Source organism: Mytilus edulis, chromosome 8 (genome assembly GCF_963676685.1).
Source record: "Mytilus edulis chromosome 8, xbMytEdul2.2, whole genome shotgun sequence".
Lineage (NCBI taxonomy): Eukaryota > Metazoa > Mollusca > Bivalvia > Mytilida > Mytilidae > Mytilus > Mytilus edulis.
The window spans coordinates 45,885,533-45,905,278 of NC_092351.1; the positions used below are offsets into that span (position 1 = coordinate 45,885,533).

General features: G+C 33.6%; 1 protein-coding gene across 1 annotated transcript; it reads left to right on the forward strand.

Annotated features, from left to right (window-relative positions):
• The first annotated feature begins 4,993 nt into the window (after nucleotides 1-4,993).
• Nucleotides 4,994-19,740, forward strand: LOC139485718 (NFX1-type zinc finger-containing protein 1-like). Its single transcript, XM_071270364.1, has 3 exons — nucleotides 4,994-5,038; nucleotides 9,909-16,555; nucleotides 16,880-19,740. Exons 2-3 carry the CDS (start codon nucleotides 9,946-9,948, stop codon nucleotides 17,677-17,679), a joined length of 7,410 nt encoding a protein of 2,469 aa, XP_071126465.1. The 5' UTR covers nucleotides 4,994-5,038; nucleotides 9,909-9,945; the 3' UTR covers nucleotides 17,680-19,740.
• The last annotated feature ends 6 nt before the right edge of the window (nucleotides 19,741-19,746 follow it).

Below are 19,746 nucleotides of genomic sequence, written 5' to 3' on the forward strand. Positions count from 1 at the left end.
TATTTCCATCGTTATCCTAAAAAATATATACACTCAAGTAGCTTATTTAAATTTTTATAATATTTTTTTATATCGAACAACATATATTTACCCTGCTTGTATTTTTTAAACTTATCAAAAATGAAATGTAATGTACAGACTCCTCGGGGAGGAAACGGGAACAGCTAAACATTTTTACGGTATTTTCGTACGCTTCGACCTATAAAAATACTGTATTTGTCCTATTAGAATCGAAATAATTCCTTCATGTCATGCTCTATGCTCATTTTAACATGGGTAGGCATTATATATGTGACCCAAATTTTACATGGTATCGCTAACGCTCAGTGTAAAATATCGACAAATATAATGCCTATCCATGTTAAAATGAGCATAGAGCATGACATGAAGGAATTATTTCTTAATTAAAAAAATCTTTCATACTTATTTTGAATTCAAGATATTTTTGCAATTATAAATCATTTCAGATTTTTAAGTTAAAAAAAAATTAGACCTTGTAAATTTATACAAGTCTAAAGATTTGTGCAACGTTCAGTAAAGAACAAGATCAAGTTATTGCACCATTGAATACAAATATTCGGGTACAACAAGTTAAATGCACAACCTTCACTGGTGTCGGTTTTATTTCTACAAAATGAAAATTAAATAACTATACAATTCCATTGAATCTCCTCATATTATGTTATTTATTCAACATCGTTCAAGTGTTCATATCCGATTAAATATGCATAATAAGTATATTGATTTGTACTTTAGGCCATTTCCTATTTTGTCCCATTTTGAATTAATATTTTTAATTTTTTAATTTGTGAATGATTACGAATCTTAAATAAGACATCTGAAATGGGCCATAATTGTAAACAAGTTTGTCTAGTAAGAACCAATAGTAAACTATGCACAATTTCTCGTGTGTGTATTACTGAAAAACAGTAGAAGTTTAACGTTCATTCTGTCCTTGTGTCTATATGAGTTGTAAAAGTGTGAGTATATTTTGATTCGGATAAATCTACTTTCCCCAATTATTAGATTTGTATGCCCCATTTTATATGGGCATGATGTGTTCTGGTATGTGCGTCCGTTCGTTCGCCCGTTTGTCCCGCTTCAGGTTAAAGTTTTCATCAAGGTAGTTTTTATGAATTTAAAGTCCAATCAACTTGAATTTAGTACACATGCTCCCTATGATATGATCTTTCTAATTTTAATGTCAAATTATAGTTTTTATTTCATTTGCACGGCCCAATGAACATAGAAAATGAAAGTTACTTCCGTGTACTATGGAAACATTCTTGTTTTTGATATTGATTGAATGATGTAGAATATTTTTTGTCACATTTGTTGCAGTAACCACTGAACTAAAAAAATCCATACCAGGCCATTAGTTTAGCAGTCATGGAATGTAACGTGGAAGCACTGTGGATTTGTGATTCAATTTTCTGATTCTTTTGAATTACTATTGGGGATATTCATATTTCTGTCAGTAACTGCGATGTCTCTCAGATCAGTTGTTGTAGTGTCGTTTTTTGTTTGTTAGGGATTACTGATGGATACATACCCTGCCACATCCTGTCTGTGTTTTTCTTTGATGTCTTTCTTTGTATATGACGTGTTAAGCCTTTTTCAACTTAATTTTATAGTTTGTTTTTATGTTGTGCTGTTACACCAAGTGCTGCCTTAGGTTAGGGTTATTGTTTAGCGCTCACATAAAATTGAGAATGGAAATTGGGAATGTGTCAAAGAGACAACAACCCGACCATAGGACAGACAACAGCAAAAGGTTACCAATAGGTCTGCAATGCAGCGATATATTCCGCACCCGGAGGCGTCCTTCAGCTGGCCCGTAAAAAAGTATATATACTAGTTCAGTGATGATGGACGTCATTCTAAACTCCAATGCAAATTATACACAAGAAACTAAAATTAAAAATAATATAAGAATAACAAAGGCCAGAGGCTCCTCTCTTGGAACAGGCGCAAAAATCGGCGGGGTTAAACATGTTTTTGAGATCTCAACCCTCCCCTATACCTCTAGCTAATATAGAAAGATCTAGACAAGTAAACGCATAACAATACGCACATTAAAATTCAGTTCAAGAGAAGTCCGATGTCAGAAGATTTAACAAAAGAAAATACACGTTTAACCTAACCACATTCCTTATATGCCTTGTACCAAGTCAGGGGGCAATAGTTCAGTGGTTGTCATTGGTTTACATCTTTCATTTTTTTTTTGTAAATTGTTTCATATTTTTCATGTCGGGGCCTTTTATTGCCCATTATACGATATAAATTTTTCTCAGAGTTTAAGGTCGTACAGTTGCGTATACATGTAATTGTTTCCATCCACTTGTTGATTGGATGCTAAAAGTTGTGTAGGGTATAGTGTTTTGACCTGTCCGTCCATCCACTTGGCAGTCGTGGTCAGTCACCAATACTCCTCTAATACCACACAAAATATTTAATGATATTTTGTAGATAATCAGGACAAACTAAATGTATATAGATATGCATATCGACAGTAAATTATGATACATTTTTTTATTGTGCTACTTTGAACTTGAAATTTGAACAACCTTGTGCAACGCCAGTATATAACTAAACTTGCAGTATCTACAGGAAATAAAATCATGATGTTAAAACTGTAAAACTAGTACATTATATTTAGCAACAAACAGTCAGTTATGTTTTATTTTTTTCAAACAAAAACACTGTTTATAGTTCATTAAACCATTTTCAAAGACTTTAAAACTACTATGTTGAAATGATAAACTGGCTTTAAGAAGACATTTATTCAAAGAATAAATTAGGGAACAGTCATTATTTATCAGCTGAGGGGGTCGGTTCAAATTTTTACATCAAAAAGTTTTGTTGGCAACCCCCCCATAATTTTTATGAACCACATAATGACCCCCCCTTAAATTGATGTTTCATAAGTATGACCCCCCCTACTAAAAAAAATCCCTATTAATTAACAGTGGGCAAATAACTATGGGAAGAATGTGGACATTGACACTATCTGTTACCGAGTATGCATGGCAGAAAGAAATTTTCCCTGATTGCAGTCATTTTCTTTGATTTTTTACTGATTTTTTACATTAAATTCTACAATTATAAGTTCCTCTGGTATCTTCCGTCCCTCTTTTCTATTATTTAGTATATAAGTAGCTTGAACTTATTAATTTGATAAAGATAATTCAGTTTGACTGCATGTTAGCAGTCATTAATAACTGATATTCTCTAACTATTTTCAAATATTTTTATTGGATAAAGCAAAAAAACTATAAGGTAATTGTATGTTCCCTTGATGTTCATCATGACCTTCAATGTTCTTTAAATTTGTTTTGAAGCTGATTGAACTGATTTTGGTTAATATTTTTCAGTTTAATTCTACTTTGAATAAAACAGCCTAATTAAATACATGAAATATCACATTGATTTTTTTTTCAGATTTTTTTTTCTTGAAGCAGGAATTTCGAATTTCTGACACATGCAAGAAGAAAAAAAGACAAAATAAGCATTTAAATGAAAAAAATATAGATCGCAATTTAACTGGAAGGTTTGTGTACAGAATGAAGGAAAATGTCTCAATACATTTAATGCCTTTATTGAAATTTTAAAGTTTTATAAATGTTTCGTGGATTTTAATTTTCTAATCATATAGTTCTAGGGAGTGCAACTTATGGTTCTGGTCCGTCCTGCTTCAAATATGAATAAACAGTAACATTATTTTGGAGCTTATATTTATATATATACGTATATATAGGTTTAGTATTATAAGAACATTCAATTGCATTTCGATGTGGAAATGTTTTACAAAATCCCTGAGTGTACTGTTTTTTGTTTGTGAATGCCATGCTACCAAACAAAATTAAAGGCCCTTACTTGAATTATTAAATATTCTTTATCTTAATCGATAACTTTGTAATGATTTAATAAATTAATAATATCTATATAATTATCAAATGATTTTAGAATGTACACACCTTTAACAGTCCTACATCTATCCTAAGAAATATCATCAACATGATTTTAACACTTTAGAAAGTTGAAATAAACATGTTCAACTGCATGTTCAGAAACTTTTCATGTTTTATACAGTTGTTAATCTTATGAATTGGTTGTAAATTTTCACATCCTATGGATAATGAACCATAACAAATGAGTGATTAGATACACTACAAATGAGAGATTGGGCATCCTGCTTGTGCTATCAAAGATTTTAAAATGACAGAAATCATCAAAGAGATTGCACACTTACTTACAAAATCGTCAACAATTTATATACTTGACAGACATAAAAACTTTCATTGTGTGACCCCCCCAGTAAAACAAAAATTTTGATGGCAACCCCCCCAGCTGTGTGATTTTTTTGGTAATGACCCCCCCTAAAATGCACCGACCCCCTCAGCTGATAAATAATGACTGTTCCCTTAGTTTACATGGAATGTGTCTAAATTTACGAGCTTTATTAGCAACACCACCAACTTTTGAGCTGAGCCCTGATCCCTCCTCAAGTATTGGACACCCCTTTCCATGCCCAAAAATTTTCAAAAGACCAGTTCCTAACGACTAGACGATATATTGATGTCTTGTATTAAGTATAAAGACACTCATTTCCTGTATAACTTATCTATCAGAATCATGCATATAATATTAGTTTAAAATTTCTTATATGTTATATGTCAGTTATATATCAGTATGCATAATTATCAAATTTCAAATTGAAAGTAGATTTTGAAATGAAACGGAAAGTAGGATTTACAGGAAATTATTATTATATGATATGCTAGAATATAATAGAATATACCTCCTCCCCAAAAAAATAACACAAAAAATGCAACATCATATTATAAAATTAAACAAATTCAAACCAATTCAAACATCAATACTGAAAGAAGAAAACAAAATCTGTATTTATATATATGTGTAAATATATATAGAATAATAGTATTTATATTACGTAAAGCCCATAACTACCATTTTTACTTGGCAATGAGCCATTTATATATCTATTTTGTACGATGATCATGATCTGACAACGAAGGTAATACGAAAATTTATGCTTAATACCTACATGTTCAGTTTATACATTTATTTATTTTTGTTTGTTTGTTACGGTACATTTGGAAATGACTATCATAATATTTCATTCGTTTTATTACAATATGTAGTTGTTTTTTGTTTGTTTTCTTATAAATTACGTATTGAATAGATTATTATTCTGCAAATTTACTGTCTAATATGATATTGTTGTGTATAAGGGACTGGTATTTTTTTTTATTGAGGAGTGGGGGTTGAAGGAAAACTTCACATTAGGTGAATTATTTCAAATTCATTTGTTTAAAGTAGTACGGTTTGCAATATAAGATCATATGATGTAGACATGTCAATGATACTCCATCTTTTTTTTTTTTTTTTTTAAAGTAAAGCATATATGACTAGATGTGGAATAAAAACGATTATAATATTTCCATGGTCCTTGGGATGTGCAACCTTCATGACCTTACAATGTAGATCTATAGTATGTCCAAATTAAAAAAATCAGCATAGGACCAAATAACTATGTGTCCACAGCTTACACAGGTTAGGAACAAGCCCTCATATGAGGGGTGTCCCTTAAATGAGGGACCGTCCTGAAGACAAGGGGTCCTTTTACCGTTGTAAAATATGAAAAAAAGATTTTTTAACTTAAAAGTGGAAAAAATCATTATATTTCATTTGGAAAAACTTTTCTTATAGAGCATGTAGAGGGGTCCAATTATTTTTAATAATAAAGAAGATACAAGTCCAGGTATATATCACGAAATTCTTGGACATGTTTTGACCATATCATGCATATATATACTGAGACTACATAACGCATCTAGCGTTATAGTAGTCTCAATATGTATAATACCAGATTATATGTATAGTTCTTTGGGAAAAGTTTCTTCATTGAAGGGGGGAGAGGTTGAAGGGGGGAGAGGGGGGGGGGTGTTCCCAAACTGTTACATTTGACATGCTCATAAGATGTGCAAGACTAAATTGAAGACAGAAATACATTTGATTTTTGTTACAATTTGCATAGATAAATATCACTTTTTCTGGTTTCTCAATACAGCCACTTGTCTCAGAAAAAATTGCCTCGTGTTATATTAAGGTATGTATAGGAAAGAAAAAAATCTGAGGCAAGTGCCTGTGTTTCGTAAGGATAGTAAACACAGCAAATTGTAACAAATCCCTGTGGTGTGTCGTCTGCTTGTGAGTGACGGTGGTTGACATGTACGAAAGTTACCTAGGATGGTTTTACCATGTTTACCAGACGATTAAAGCATAAAAATGGAGACATAACACATTTTTACCTGTAAGGCTACATTTCAACGTTTTTCTCGTACAATCTGAACAATCGAGAACCCAAAGTTGGTTATTTACGAACTGACAGGTGCGTGTTTACTCCATTTTCTAACCTTCACCTAAAAGAGCTGTTAAAACCGAGGTCGGTAATCGGAAGTCGTACGATAATTATTCCGACACGTTTGTGAAACACTCGTAAACTTGGTCGGTAACATATCCTACGACCAGTCGTAAATCGTACGATTTACGATGTTGTGTGAAACGATAGCCTGGTTTAAAATTTAATACGCCAGACGTGCATTTCGTCCACACTAACCAGTGACGCTCAGATGAAAAAAAAATCGGAAAAAAGTACAATGTTGAAGAGCACAGAGACCAAAGGTTCCAAAAAAGTTGCGACCAATACGGCTAGGGTTTTCTGGCTGGGTTAAGAACATCCTTATTATTTAAAATGATTAATTCATACTTTTGCAAACAGTAAATTTTATAAAATGACTATATAATAGATAGTGGTGACTCAATTCAGAATAAAAACGGATACATCACATAAAACAACCTAACAAGGACATAAAAATACACAGCTAGCCAAAGTCATCAACGCAGTAACGTCACATTTAAATTTCTAAAAAGATTTCCCAAAAATAAGATAGAATCATGATAGAATTCAAGATAATACGATTTTTAAAAAAAAATTCTGACGAACGGAGGACGTAAGGAGATTTTTTTGGAAGACGAAAGATTCATTTTCATCCTGTCACGCTTGGACATCTCACGCTGAGACAATTGGAAAAAAGTATTGAGAAAAAAAAAGTAGCACGCGAGAAGATCAGCAGGAGATGGAAGTTTTGTGCAAAATTTGGTAGAAATACTGCAATTGAAAAGCATTCTTCACCTTCCAACCTCAATTTATTTTTCTACTTTCTATGGAATACTAGTACTCAAATTTTCCGAAATGAAAGAATATAATAACGTTATAACTGGGAGAGGGCTTTGTCCTATCCATTTGTCCCGCATACTAGACTATTTCTAATTTTTAATTGTTTCTCCTTGAAACATAGCCAAATTGACAATATGTATTGGTACGGTTTAAATCCCTATCTATAATTAAGTAAAATGGTACCATGAAAGGGTCGAGGACAAACGCAGTTTAATTTGGCTATGTTCCAGGAACATTAAACTTGATTCAAAATAGTAAATTGTGTCGAACAAAAGATAGACTATTATCAAATTAGTCTAAAATAAAGATCATACGTCAAGATACCTATGATCGCAACTTGACAACGCTTGTTTTTGTCATGTTTCTACAACTCGTAGACATAAATTTTTACCATACGTATATGGCATATTTATTTGCTCTTGAATACAATTTTGAACATTAATATAGTATATATAGTTGTTCGTCCGTTCGTCTGTTCATTGTATCAACAACTCCACTAAATTCAGTGAATCACTTTCAAACTTACCGATAAGCTTTTTTAGGCTTGACGTAAGCCCTAGTGTCACCTATCCTATTGTTTGTCTTCTTCAGGTTATTAGTAACACAACGTAGGACAATCATAGTTGGTATATAGATTTATAGCAAAATAGAAATGTCCGTCAGTTCAGTAAACCTTTACCCTCGTTTATTGCCCATTAACAAATGTTAATTTGTGTGAGTATGTCCGTTTCTCGGATAAAATAATTAACAATAGATTAACAATATTTTGTTATGTGTCGTTTCAGTATTATACTTTAACCTTATTTTCATGGTTCATTGTTGAGAGTAACGTTTATTTGACTATATATCCCTTTCTCATATTTTGCTATATTGCCATGGATGTTTATAGATTACCGTTGGTTATCTCAACGAGATTGATTTTCTCGCTTGAGCCGGTACGGCTGTTGGCACTTGTTCAACATATTCTTTAGAAATATATTATTTAAAAACTAAAATTAATGGTCCATTGTGGTATTTGAATCAAATGTGCGCTTTATATCTACATAAATATATAGTCCATACTACCAAGCATTTAAAATTGAAATATTGCATACTAGTGAGGATAAGTAAATGTCATTCCTCACAGGCACTGTTGCTTACATGATTGATGCCAGAACAAAGTCGCATTTTTGCGCCTGTCCCAAGTCAGGAGCCTCTGGCTTTGTTACATGTATCTTGTATGATTTTGAATTTTAGTTTCTTGTGTATATTTCGGAGTTTAGAATGACGTCCATTATCACTGAACTAGTATACATGTTTGTTTAGGGGCCAGCTAAAGCACGCCATCGGGTGCGGGAGTTTCTCGCTGCATTGAAGACCAATTGGTGGACTTCAGCTGTTGTCTGCTCTTTAATCGGGTTGTTGTCTCTTTAACACATTCCCTATTTCCATTCTCAATCTTATTGTATAATATTTTTACTTCAGTGAATGTGTTTCTATTGTTGTTTTATGATGACTTTTATGCTGTTAATGTTAATAATTTTGGACTGTCACTGAAGAAAGGTGATCTAATAAGAACATAGATTTCAGTTAAATGAAGCTGTCATTTTAAATTATTTAATTATTTAAATACTCGGAAAATCCAGTTTTTATCGCAATAAAGATGAGCATTCTTCACCTTCCAACCTCAATTTATTTTTCTACTTTCTATGGAATACTAGTACTCAAATTTTCCGAAATGAAAGAATATAATAACGTTATAACTGGGAGAGGGCTTTGTCCTATCCATTTGTCCCGCATACTAGACCATTTCTAATTTTTAATTGTTTCTCCTTGAAACATAGCCAAATTGACAATATGTATTGGTACGGTTTAAATCCCTATCTATAATTAAGTAAAATGGTACCATGAAAGGGTCGAGGACAAACGCAGTTTAATTTGGCTATGTTCCAGGAACATTAAACTTGATTCAAAATAGTAAATTGTGTCGAACAAAAGATAGACTCTTATCAAATTAGTCTAAAATAAAGATCATACGTCAAGATACCTATGATCGCAACTTGACAACGCTTGTTTTTGTCCTGTTTCTACAACTCGTAGAATACAATTTTGAACATTAATATAGACTAGTATATATATATATTAGTTGTTCGTCCGTTCGTCTGTTCATTGTATCAACAACTCCACTAAATTCAGTGAATCACTTTCAAACTTACCGATAAGCTTTTTTAGGCTTGACGTAAGCCCTAGTGTCACCTATCCTATTGTTTGTCTTCTTCAGGTTATAAGTAACACAACGTAGGACAATCATAGTTGGTATATAGATTTATAGCAAAGTAGAAATGTCCGTCAGTTCAGTAAACCTTTACCCTCGTTTATTGCCCATTAACAAATGTTAATTTGTGTGAGTATGTCCGTTTCTCGGATAAAATAATTAACAATAGATTAACAATATTTTGTTATGTGTCGTTTCAGTATTATACTTTAACCTTATTTTCATGGTTCATTGTTGAGAGTAACGTATATTTGACTATATATCCCTTTCTCATATTTTGCTATATTGCCATGGTGTTAGATGTTAGATGTTAGATTTTGGACCCTACGACTCTCTTGTTTTGAACAAATGCTTTTAAAATGTGAATGTAACCAAACATGTATTTTGTAGAGTGCCAGAAGTAGACCAAATAATATCAATCAACAAAATGGCGACTTCAAGTGCTGATCTGGAGATAAGCGTGAATTATCTACGCCGTATTTTGAATTTTGAAGATGAACAAATACTTGAATGTTTTACTACATTATCAAAAGAGTTACATAGATTCATAAATTCTGCTGAACTCACTATTGAAGCCATCGAAATTCTTATTCATCTTATTGCATGTGCATCACGGAGTGAACAACATTCGTCACGACAAAAAAATCTTCAGCTTCTCCAATCAGTAACTGAATCACCGATTTTGAACAACAGTGGAGCAAAACTACTAATGTTAAAAAGTAGCACTTGCAAGGATTTCCATTCATACCCATGCCTTCTTATTGATTTTCTTTCTATACTTCAAAAAATAAACGGTACGATTCCATCAGCACTTAATACGCCACAAAAAATTGGACTGGTTTCTCTTCTTAAGAAAGAAATTGAAGAATCTGATGATTTGAGGAATGATCAACAAGTTTCAGAAAATATCAATGAACTTCAGGAATGTCTGATTAGAAAACTTACAGAAAGGGCTGAAGCAGCAAGAAATTTGAAGAAGAGAGAAAAAGAATTCGAAGATAGGTTAAAACCACCTGACGATTTCCGGTGTCTCTCTGTAATGCCACGGGAAGAAGATCTGCTGTACCAAACGTTGTTCCTCCGACGGAACAAAGCTAAAGGTAAATACAATGATCTAGACCACTACTTAGACGTTCAGTTTCGACTGTACAGAGAAGACTGTATTGTACCACTACGAGATGTCTATGAAGAATTCATTAGAAAAGATGCAGAAAATGAGAATTTCCGATTAGAAAATGGACGTATCTACAGAGATGTCAACGTACAAAGGGAAACAAGTACTTCAATAGATCATGGCGAAGTTTTTAGTATTCAATTAAATGACGAACACCGACAGCGTATCCGCTGGAACAATTCAAAAAGACTGATATTCGGATCAGTTTTGCTATTGTCATTTGATCGTTTCAAAACGACATTATTTGTATTAGTTTCCGAATCTAAACCAGACGAAATGAAAGAGACAGGTACTTTTAGAATTAAGATTTTCAGAACAAGACAGAATCAACAGATACCCCGTGAAACCCCAGGAATACTACTCGAAGCAACATCCGCATATTTTGAGGCATATCATCATGTTTTGACTGCTATGCAATCAATCAAAGAAGACAACTTACCATTTCAGAAGTATATCGTTTCTTGCAATAACTCTGTTGAAATGCCATTCTATCTTGCCATTGATCCTGATATTAAATTTGATTTAGGACCAGTGCTATCTGTAAAGCAGACCAACCACGAGTCCAGTGACAGTTCTGATGACGAAAAAGAGTTTGACGTAGACATAAGTCCATTGCGGACAAAAAGTGAAAAAGGGACGCAGAAAATGAATTTCGAAGAATACATGATGAAAGTGACAGATAAAGATGACTGGCCATCTGAAGAAGAACTTGGAATGGACGAGTCACAAAGAAAAGCATTTATCTCCTCTCTAACAAAAGAATTTGTCCTGATTCAAGGACCCCCTGGCACTGGAAAAACATACATTGGTCTGCAAATTGCAAAAACATTGCTTCACAACAGAGAAAAATGGAAAATCATACGAGGTTATGATCAAAATGGAGAAATGATTGAAAGTAAACAATGCCTCTTAATTGTTTGCTATACAAATCACGCTCTTGATCAATTTGTTGAAGGAATTATTGATTTTATTCCTGAAAAAGCATTTAAAAATGAAATTCCATCTGTAATAAGAATTGGAAACCAAAGTAAAAATGAGGCTGTTAACAAATATTCGATAAAAAATCAGCGGCATAAAGTTCAAAGAAGACAGCATGCTCGAGAGGTGCTTGAAGCAGCTAATCGTACAAAAGATACTATTTTATCTATTCGGGCTATATTAAAAATCATTCAAGGTCAGGACGTTGTTCTTCATTTTCGACAGTTGAAGAATTTTATGTCAGAACGCCATGTTCATAATTTTCAGAACGATCCCTCAGAAAACTGGCTAGACTGGATTCATATTTCTCCAAAATCATGGTTTCTAGAAGTTCAGAGGAAAAGGTCACAGAAAAAACGCAAGCGAAAAGCAGTCAAAACTAAAATCAGGGCAAATTTACAGCAGCCTGTTCTTGATATAGTGACAGAAGCCGAATACGAATATAGTGAACGGTCATTAGATGAGAATGTAGACTTCAAGTTTAATGAGAATTCGATCGGCATTAATGTCAACAATCAATTAAGTGAGATCTTAACCGACTTGCAAGACCGAACATGTATACAAATTTTACACGAAGAGGCCGAAATAGTTTCAATTGAGTTAAAATCAAGTATTACAGCTAATCATAATCTGATTGAGAGAAAGGGAAACTTGTGGAATCTTTCTTTTGAGAATCGCTGGAAATTATATCGCCATTGGCTTCGAAAGTATGTCGTAGACCTCAAAGAAAGGCTTAAGATGAAAGAAAACGAGTTCAATGAAATATTTGAAGATTATAAAAAGGCCAGATTAGAGCTGGACGAGGAAATCTTGAAACATGCATCTGTTATCGCTATGACTACAACAGGAGCTGCGAAATACCATCAGTTGCTGATGCAAATAGGCCCCCAAATAACAATCATAGAAGAAGCTGCAGAGGTACCAGAAGCTCACATCGTGACTGCAATTAATCCAGCATGCGAACATCTAATTTTGATAGGTGATCACAAACAATTAGAACCAAAACCAGCTGTTCGCGAATTAGCTACACGATTCAATCTTTCGATTTCGTTGTTTGAAAGAATGCTAAATAATGGCTTAGAATACGATTGCCTGCAAAGACAGCATAGAATGAGACCAGAAATTTCTGAATTAGTAAGACACATGTATCCTAAGCTTTATGACAATTCAAATGTTCTAGAGTATGAAAATATCAAAGGTATTCGACAAAATCTGTTTTTTATTACTCATGAGTACGACGAACAGTACAATAGAGACGGTAAAAGTTTTTCAAACGAGCATGAAGCAGAATATGTGAAAGAACTTTGCACTTATCTATTGAAGCAAGGCTACAAACGAAGTGAAATTACAATTCTTGCTGCATACACAGGTCAAATGTTTTTGATACGAGGCAAAATGCCAAGAGCGCAATTTGAAGGAATTAATACATGTGTATTGGACAATTACCAGGGAGAAGAGAATGAAATAATATTATTGTCTTTGGTGCGCAGTAATGATAACGGTGACATTGGATTTTTGAGGCGTGGAAATAGAATTTGTGTTGCTTTATCGAGAGCGAAAAAGGGTCTTTATATTATTGGTAATAGTAAAACACTGACAAAAGATTGCAAAGAATGGCAAACAGTGGTTAAGAAAATAAAGTCAAATAACAAAGAAGATACGAACCGTGAATTTCCAAGGCCAGATTGTGGAAAATCATTTGGTAAAGCTTTACCATTGTACTGTCAAAACCACCCAGAGCAAGAAGGTATTCGAGCCGAATTACCTGCAGATTTCACAAGAGCACCAGAAGGTGGATGTGAACTATTTTGTGGAATGACATTGAAATGTGGGCATGTTTGTCACTTGAGGTGTCACCCATACGATACAGACCACGTAGTGTATGAATGTAGAAGAAAGTGCCTAAACGAATGTGACGAAAGTCACCAATGCAACAAACACTGTCATTTTCCGAAATCTTGTAATTGTGAAGTTATAATGGAAAGGATACTCCAATGTCATCACACAGTGAAGCTCAAGTGCCATATTGATCCATTAGAACACCAATGCGTTGTGGATGTGACACGTACCTTACTGTGTGAACACAACATTATCTTGAAATGCCATATAAATTATGAAAAATATATGTGCAGAGAACTTGTTACTTGTACACGAGACGACTGTCGTCATGAGTATAATCGGGAATGTCACGACATTGCTTTTGAACGTAGAAACAAATGTGAAAGAAAAGTCGAAAAAACTCTGAAATGTGGTCACATAGAAATAATCAAATGTTATCAAAACATAGATGGTACATTCTTTTACTGCACAAAGAAATGCCTAAAACAGTGTTATAACAATCATATTTGTGATCGTGCATGTCATTTCTCTTCCGAATGTCAATGTGACGTAAAGATAGATAAAACATTACCACGGTGTGGTCATGATATTCTCATTGAATGTTCGGAAGAGGTTAACCAATTAACACGTTGCACTGAACAGGTAGACTTTATTCTGGAAAGATGCGGACACCATCAAAATATATCTTGCAGTGAGAAGCACAGAATTGAAACAGCTGAACCGGGAAAGAGAGAGTCATTTGAAAAGAGTATCAAGTGTCGTGAAATTATTCCAGTAGACTTACCTAAATGTGGCCACACAAAACTTGCCGAGTGCTGGAAGTCGTTTAAAATCAAAGAGGCCGGCAAATATATGATGGACTATAAAGAAGATGTGTATGACCTGAAATGTTCAAAGGAAGTAGTTTTTAATTTAGAGTGTGGTCATTCAATAACAACAGAGTGTTGCAAGAAACTGTCTTACGAGAATAACTGTGCGTCGTCGCAAACAGAGGGAAAAGCTGGAATTGAATGTGAAACTATGGTTGGTCTACATTTAGTATGTGGTCATACAACAACGGTCAAATGCTTTGAAAGTTTTCGATACGAAAACATGAAAAAACTGATCGCCTCACCTAGAGCGTTTGCCAGAGCGTTTACAAATATTAAATGTTCAGAAATTGTAGATATTGAGCTCAACTGTGGTCATATGGGAAAAATACAGTGCTCGGAAAATGAAAACCATGTAAAATGCAGTCGTTATGAATATAATATCGAGTGCAAGCAACTAGTTGAAATACAAATAGACCAATGTGGGCACACGAAAATGGTTGAATGCTATCTAAAGCACAACAAATTCGAATGTCATGAAAATTCTGTCTATACGTACCCAAAATGTGGACATGAAAGATACTTTGAATGTTGTCAACATCCAGATATGCAAAAATTACAACTTAAAGCCCGAACTGCAATAAGAAGGCGTGGGATGGGTATGAGGTATAATTATCGCGAGGAAATCGAATACAAAATACCGTTATGTGAACATCTGATGGAGAAGCAACTGACTTGCGGTCATAATATAACTGTTAAGTGTAGAATAGCCGACACTGCAGTTTGCAATCAAAACTGTGAACATATTTTGATTTGCGGCCACTCTTGTACAAATTCATGTTCTGTATGTGAAGACAACATCACTCACAAAGAATGCATGCGCATATGTACTAAAATTTTGTTCTGTGGTCATAATTGCAACGGTAAGACATGTATGCATTGTAGACCGTGTGATAAGCTATGCACTTTTGCATGTGCCCATGATATTTGCAAGCTAGAATGTAAAGACATTTGCACTCCTTGCAAAGAGTCATGCCCTTGGAAATGCCCGCACTTTCAATGTTCGAAATTATGTTCAGAAGAATGTGATCGACCGCTCTGTCTAAAAGATTGTGAAGATAAACTGACTTGTGGTCATAAGTGCCCAGGATTTTGTAGCGAACCATGTCCTGTTTCTTGCAAAAACTGCGATGCAGCAAACTTTTTTGAAGGTGATAAAGGAATAAAAACCGTCACAATAAAAGAATGCGGACATTCATTTGGAGATATATATCTCGATAGACACATGAAAGAGACTGGTAACGAATTAACATCACACTGTCCAGGCTGTGGACAAGTTTTTAATTGGCATCCACGGTATGATAAAATATTAAAAAGGAAAAAAACGATAACAGAAGAACTTAAAGAGAATTTCAAAAAGATAACAAAACAGTCTAATTTCACATTTCCATTGTGTGATTCAAAAATTGTTCAAAAATTCCACAATTATATTGGGTCATTTACCACCTATGTACAAATCATCTGGTACATAGCTCGAGACAAGAAAAATGTTCAGATTAAATCCCTTAAAGCATCTGCAGAAAATATTTCGAGGGCATTGAGAAGGACAACAAGTAAATGCCTACAGCATTTGATAGATATCTCTGATGCGATATTTCGCTTATATGTAAAGTGGATGTTACAAATTGTAACAAGCAATGAAAAACTTCTGGAAAGGAAATTTAATGGTACAAATGTTATCCAAAATCAAGATGAAAATGAGCGTGCAAATTCTCATTATATTCCTGAAGTTGATATAGATTCCTCTTCTGAATTTGAAGAATCAAATATATCGGAACCTGTCATAGAAGGTCAAAAGAAAAATGATATGAACACTGAGTTCGAGGTTATCAATCTATCAACAATGTTTGAAGAAAAGAACATGGTCTGTCTGAGTCACGAACCAAAATCAATGAAAATCGGATGTGATGAACATGATGAAGACACATCAATAAATCAAAAAGTTGAAGAAATACCACAAACGGAAGTCGAGGAATGGCTTACTGGATTGGATATTGTAAAGATGATCGAAGACGCAATGACAAATAATAAGAAAAGTGAAGTAAAACGATTACTGAATATTATTATTCCCTTTATGAGAAATGAACCTCATTTTACAGAGGCAATGCAATGCCCACAGCTGACATCTGTTACTGTTATTGGTGTTCACGAGAAAGACTGGAAAATATGCAAGCAAGGTAAATATAGAGAAATTTATTTTACATATAATATAATATTAGAAATTTTGTTTCTTCCTTTTTTTTAATGAAATAGAGACCGTTTAATATTTTATTATTACTTTCTAAGCATGTTAAAAAGGACCAAATGAGAAGAGTATTGAAATTCGGCATAATGCATGGTAATAAAAAAGGAAACCACCCAAAATAGTCAGCGAGATTAACAATGGTTTTATTCACTTTGTATAACATAACTTGCTGTTTATTCAATATTTACACGTAATTTTCATGGTTTTTATTTTTAAAACCCAGAACAATGTAAAGCTAATTTTTTTTTCATTATAGGCCATCTCACATCGACCTTGATTCACCAAAATTGTTATACCTGTTCTGATGCCTCGACCTCGGTAGTGTCTGCAGATCTAGAGTCAAAAGAAGGAGTTCTTTGGAAAACACATTTTCAGCATCTAACTGAAAAGTTTGATTTGGATATATACAATCAAGGCAAAGGAAACGAAATGAGCGCACGACAGAAAAGGAATAAAAGAAACAAATCTAATAATAAAAGGATGCCTGACACATTTAAAAAGGATACAAAACAAACAAACACCCAAGAAGTTCGTACACAGTTTCAAGGCAGTAATCGTTCATCGGATAATTTAACACTTCAGGATTACATACATACAAATACAGATGGAGGTTCTTATAGAGGAAACAGTCGCGGACGCGGGCGTGGTAGAGGCAAGAAAAATCGACAAACAGGAGAAGTGGCTGAACGTCCATTTCAAACTCGTCCTGTGGGATATCAAGGATATAATATGGATTTTAACTCTCCGGTTGTGCGACCACAAACGGGTCACACCGCTTCTAATTTTATGGAATCGAATTTTGGGCGTTCTACTGAAGGCAGAGGAACAGGTCATAATGGAATATGGCAGAGAAATTGTATTCCACAGAAGGATCAAATTATTCCTCATCATGGTCAAGGTGCAGGTCATAATTGGATGTGGCAGACAAATAGTGCTCCTCTTCGTGAACAAGTTGTTCCTCGTCATGTTCAAGAAGCCGGTCACAATCAGAACTGGCAGAGAAATAGTGTTCCTCATCAAGAACAAGTTGCTGGGACATTTGGAATAAATATGTAACAAAACAAGATAAATAATGAACCGAATGAAAACTTCAAACCATTTAAAGCATGGTCCGACCGTCCTAATTATGACCATTGTTCCTCTGATTCACGTCCTGGAAGTAGAGGTAATAGAGGCCGCGGGAGGAGAGGTAGAAGAGGTGGTAGAGGCGACAGAAACTGACAAATACGTTTTATAATTTGATGACTATACTTTAGATTAATGAATATATCATATTAAGTGTATATAATTTTATTAGACATAAGTATGATAAATCTTTGTCTTTTTAACTGATTTGATTATGTTATGTAGCCATCTATATTTGACAGTGATATACAAAATAGCAATAATATTTTGCAGTGAAACGTAATTATTTTGCCAAACATGTTTGCAGTGTTTAGGTATATGTAATGTAGCAATGTATATAGCAGTCAATTGATACCCTTTTTATTCGACCGCACACAATTTGAGATCGTTTATCGCTATCAAGTTGTCATCGTCGTCGTCATTGTCGGAAGAAATTTGGTTTCAGACAATAAATTAGGCATAAGCGAATAGAATGCTATGAAATAGTAACACTTGATTTAATGACACAAAAGAAAGGTTGGAATTGATTTTGGGAGTAATGGTCCCAACAGGCTAGGAATTAGAGGGCCCGTTTAAGTTGATTGCTCTGAAATTGTACAAGTTCCAACATCACAAATAGATAACTAAGATTTACGAAAAATGGTTAGAAATTGACTATAATACTTCGGGATAATATCCCAACCCGATTTCTCTTTAATTGTACCTTATATTACAAAAAGAAAATTTCTTCAATTACTATTTTAGGGGTTACACTTATTTCGCTTATTCTAAGTTTATTGTCTGAAATCAAATTTACTATGTATTGCGTAACAGCACAGTGTATTGCACAACCACAATACATCAATAAATATTCAAATCATTTAACCTATTTTAAATTTTCTGACTACAGTATTTCTGTGTCAGAAACCTAAAATGTGTCAAATATTTAATTACAATCCGAATTCAGACCTGTATCAATTTGATTTTTGTGTCCATGTTGCCCAAATTGTTCAGGCTTGAACCTTTGTGGTCGTATGAATCTACAGTCGAAAAACCATATTTATCTAATTTGTATTCATTAAAAAGTGTTGTGGTTTACAAATATGTTTTTCTATGGTATTTGTAAGTACATACTTTTTTTTCAATTTTCGGTAATAAATGCTCTTCAAATTAATATTTGAATTGGCCAGGATTTTGTTTTTGTTGTGTCACTGATACGTCATATGAAGACGAAATGCGCGTTTGGGCAATCAAATTTCATGTACAAAATGCAATTTGATGAGGTTTTTGTACATACTATAATGTGTCTTTTTCTTGTGCTTTCATGTCTTTGTTTTCGCATAGTATTTCAAAGAATCAATTGAGCGTTTTTATCTGATATTAATTGCCTCTGTTCATATGGTTGTTTGTTCCTCATATGAATCGATTTATTTAGTTCATATGGGGAACAAACAACCATATGAACTAAATATATCGATTTTTTTTGCATTATATATGATAAAGAATTTAATTGGGAAATATTTGTACTCATTGTCACAGTATATCTTTTACTTTCATTATCAGTATAATGCAGTATTCTATTTGGGGAAAGTATGTAAAAGTGACAAAATATCTTAACGTTTAAGCTTATGTATTAAATATCAGACGCAGAAGTCGAGTTTTGTCAAAGCTAACTGAATTGTGCATAAAGATTCGGCACCCTGCAAAAATGTTCATCAAACCTACTGGTGTGCTTATAAACAAAAACAAAAAAGGTTTTGAAATATATTTTTCTGCTATTTTTTTCTGGCACAAAACTGTACAGAGATATCTTTCTTGTTTGTGTTGGTAGTATTACTTAATGCTTTATTTTTGTACTTAACAAATAGTAAGATTAGTTGATGTTTTTTTTATTTTTATTGAACTATATATAATGCAGTTTTACATATTCTACCGGTGAATCAGGTATCACTGAAATCCATTGATTCTTACAATGCTTTTGTTGCTTTTTGAAAATTAAAACTATTAGACGTTTGTACT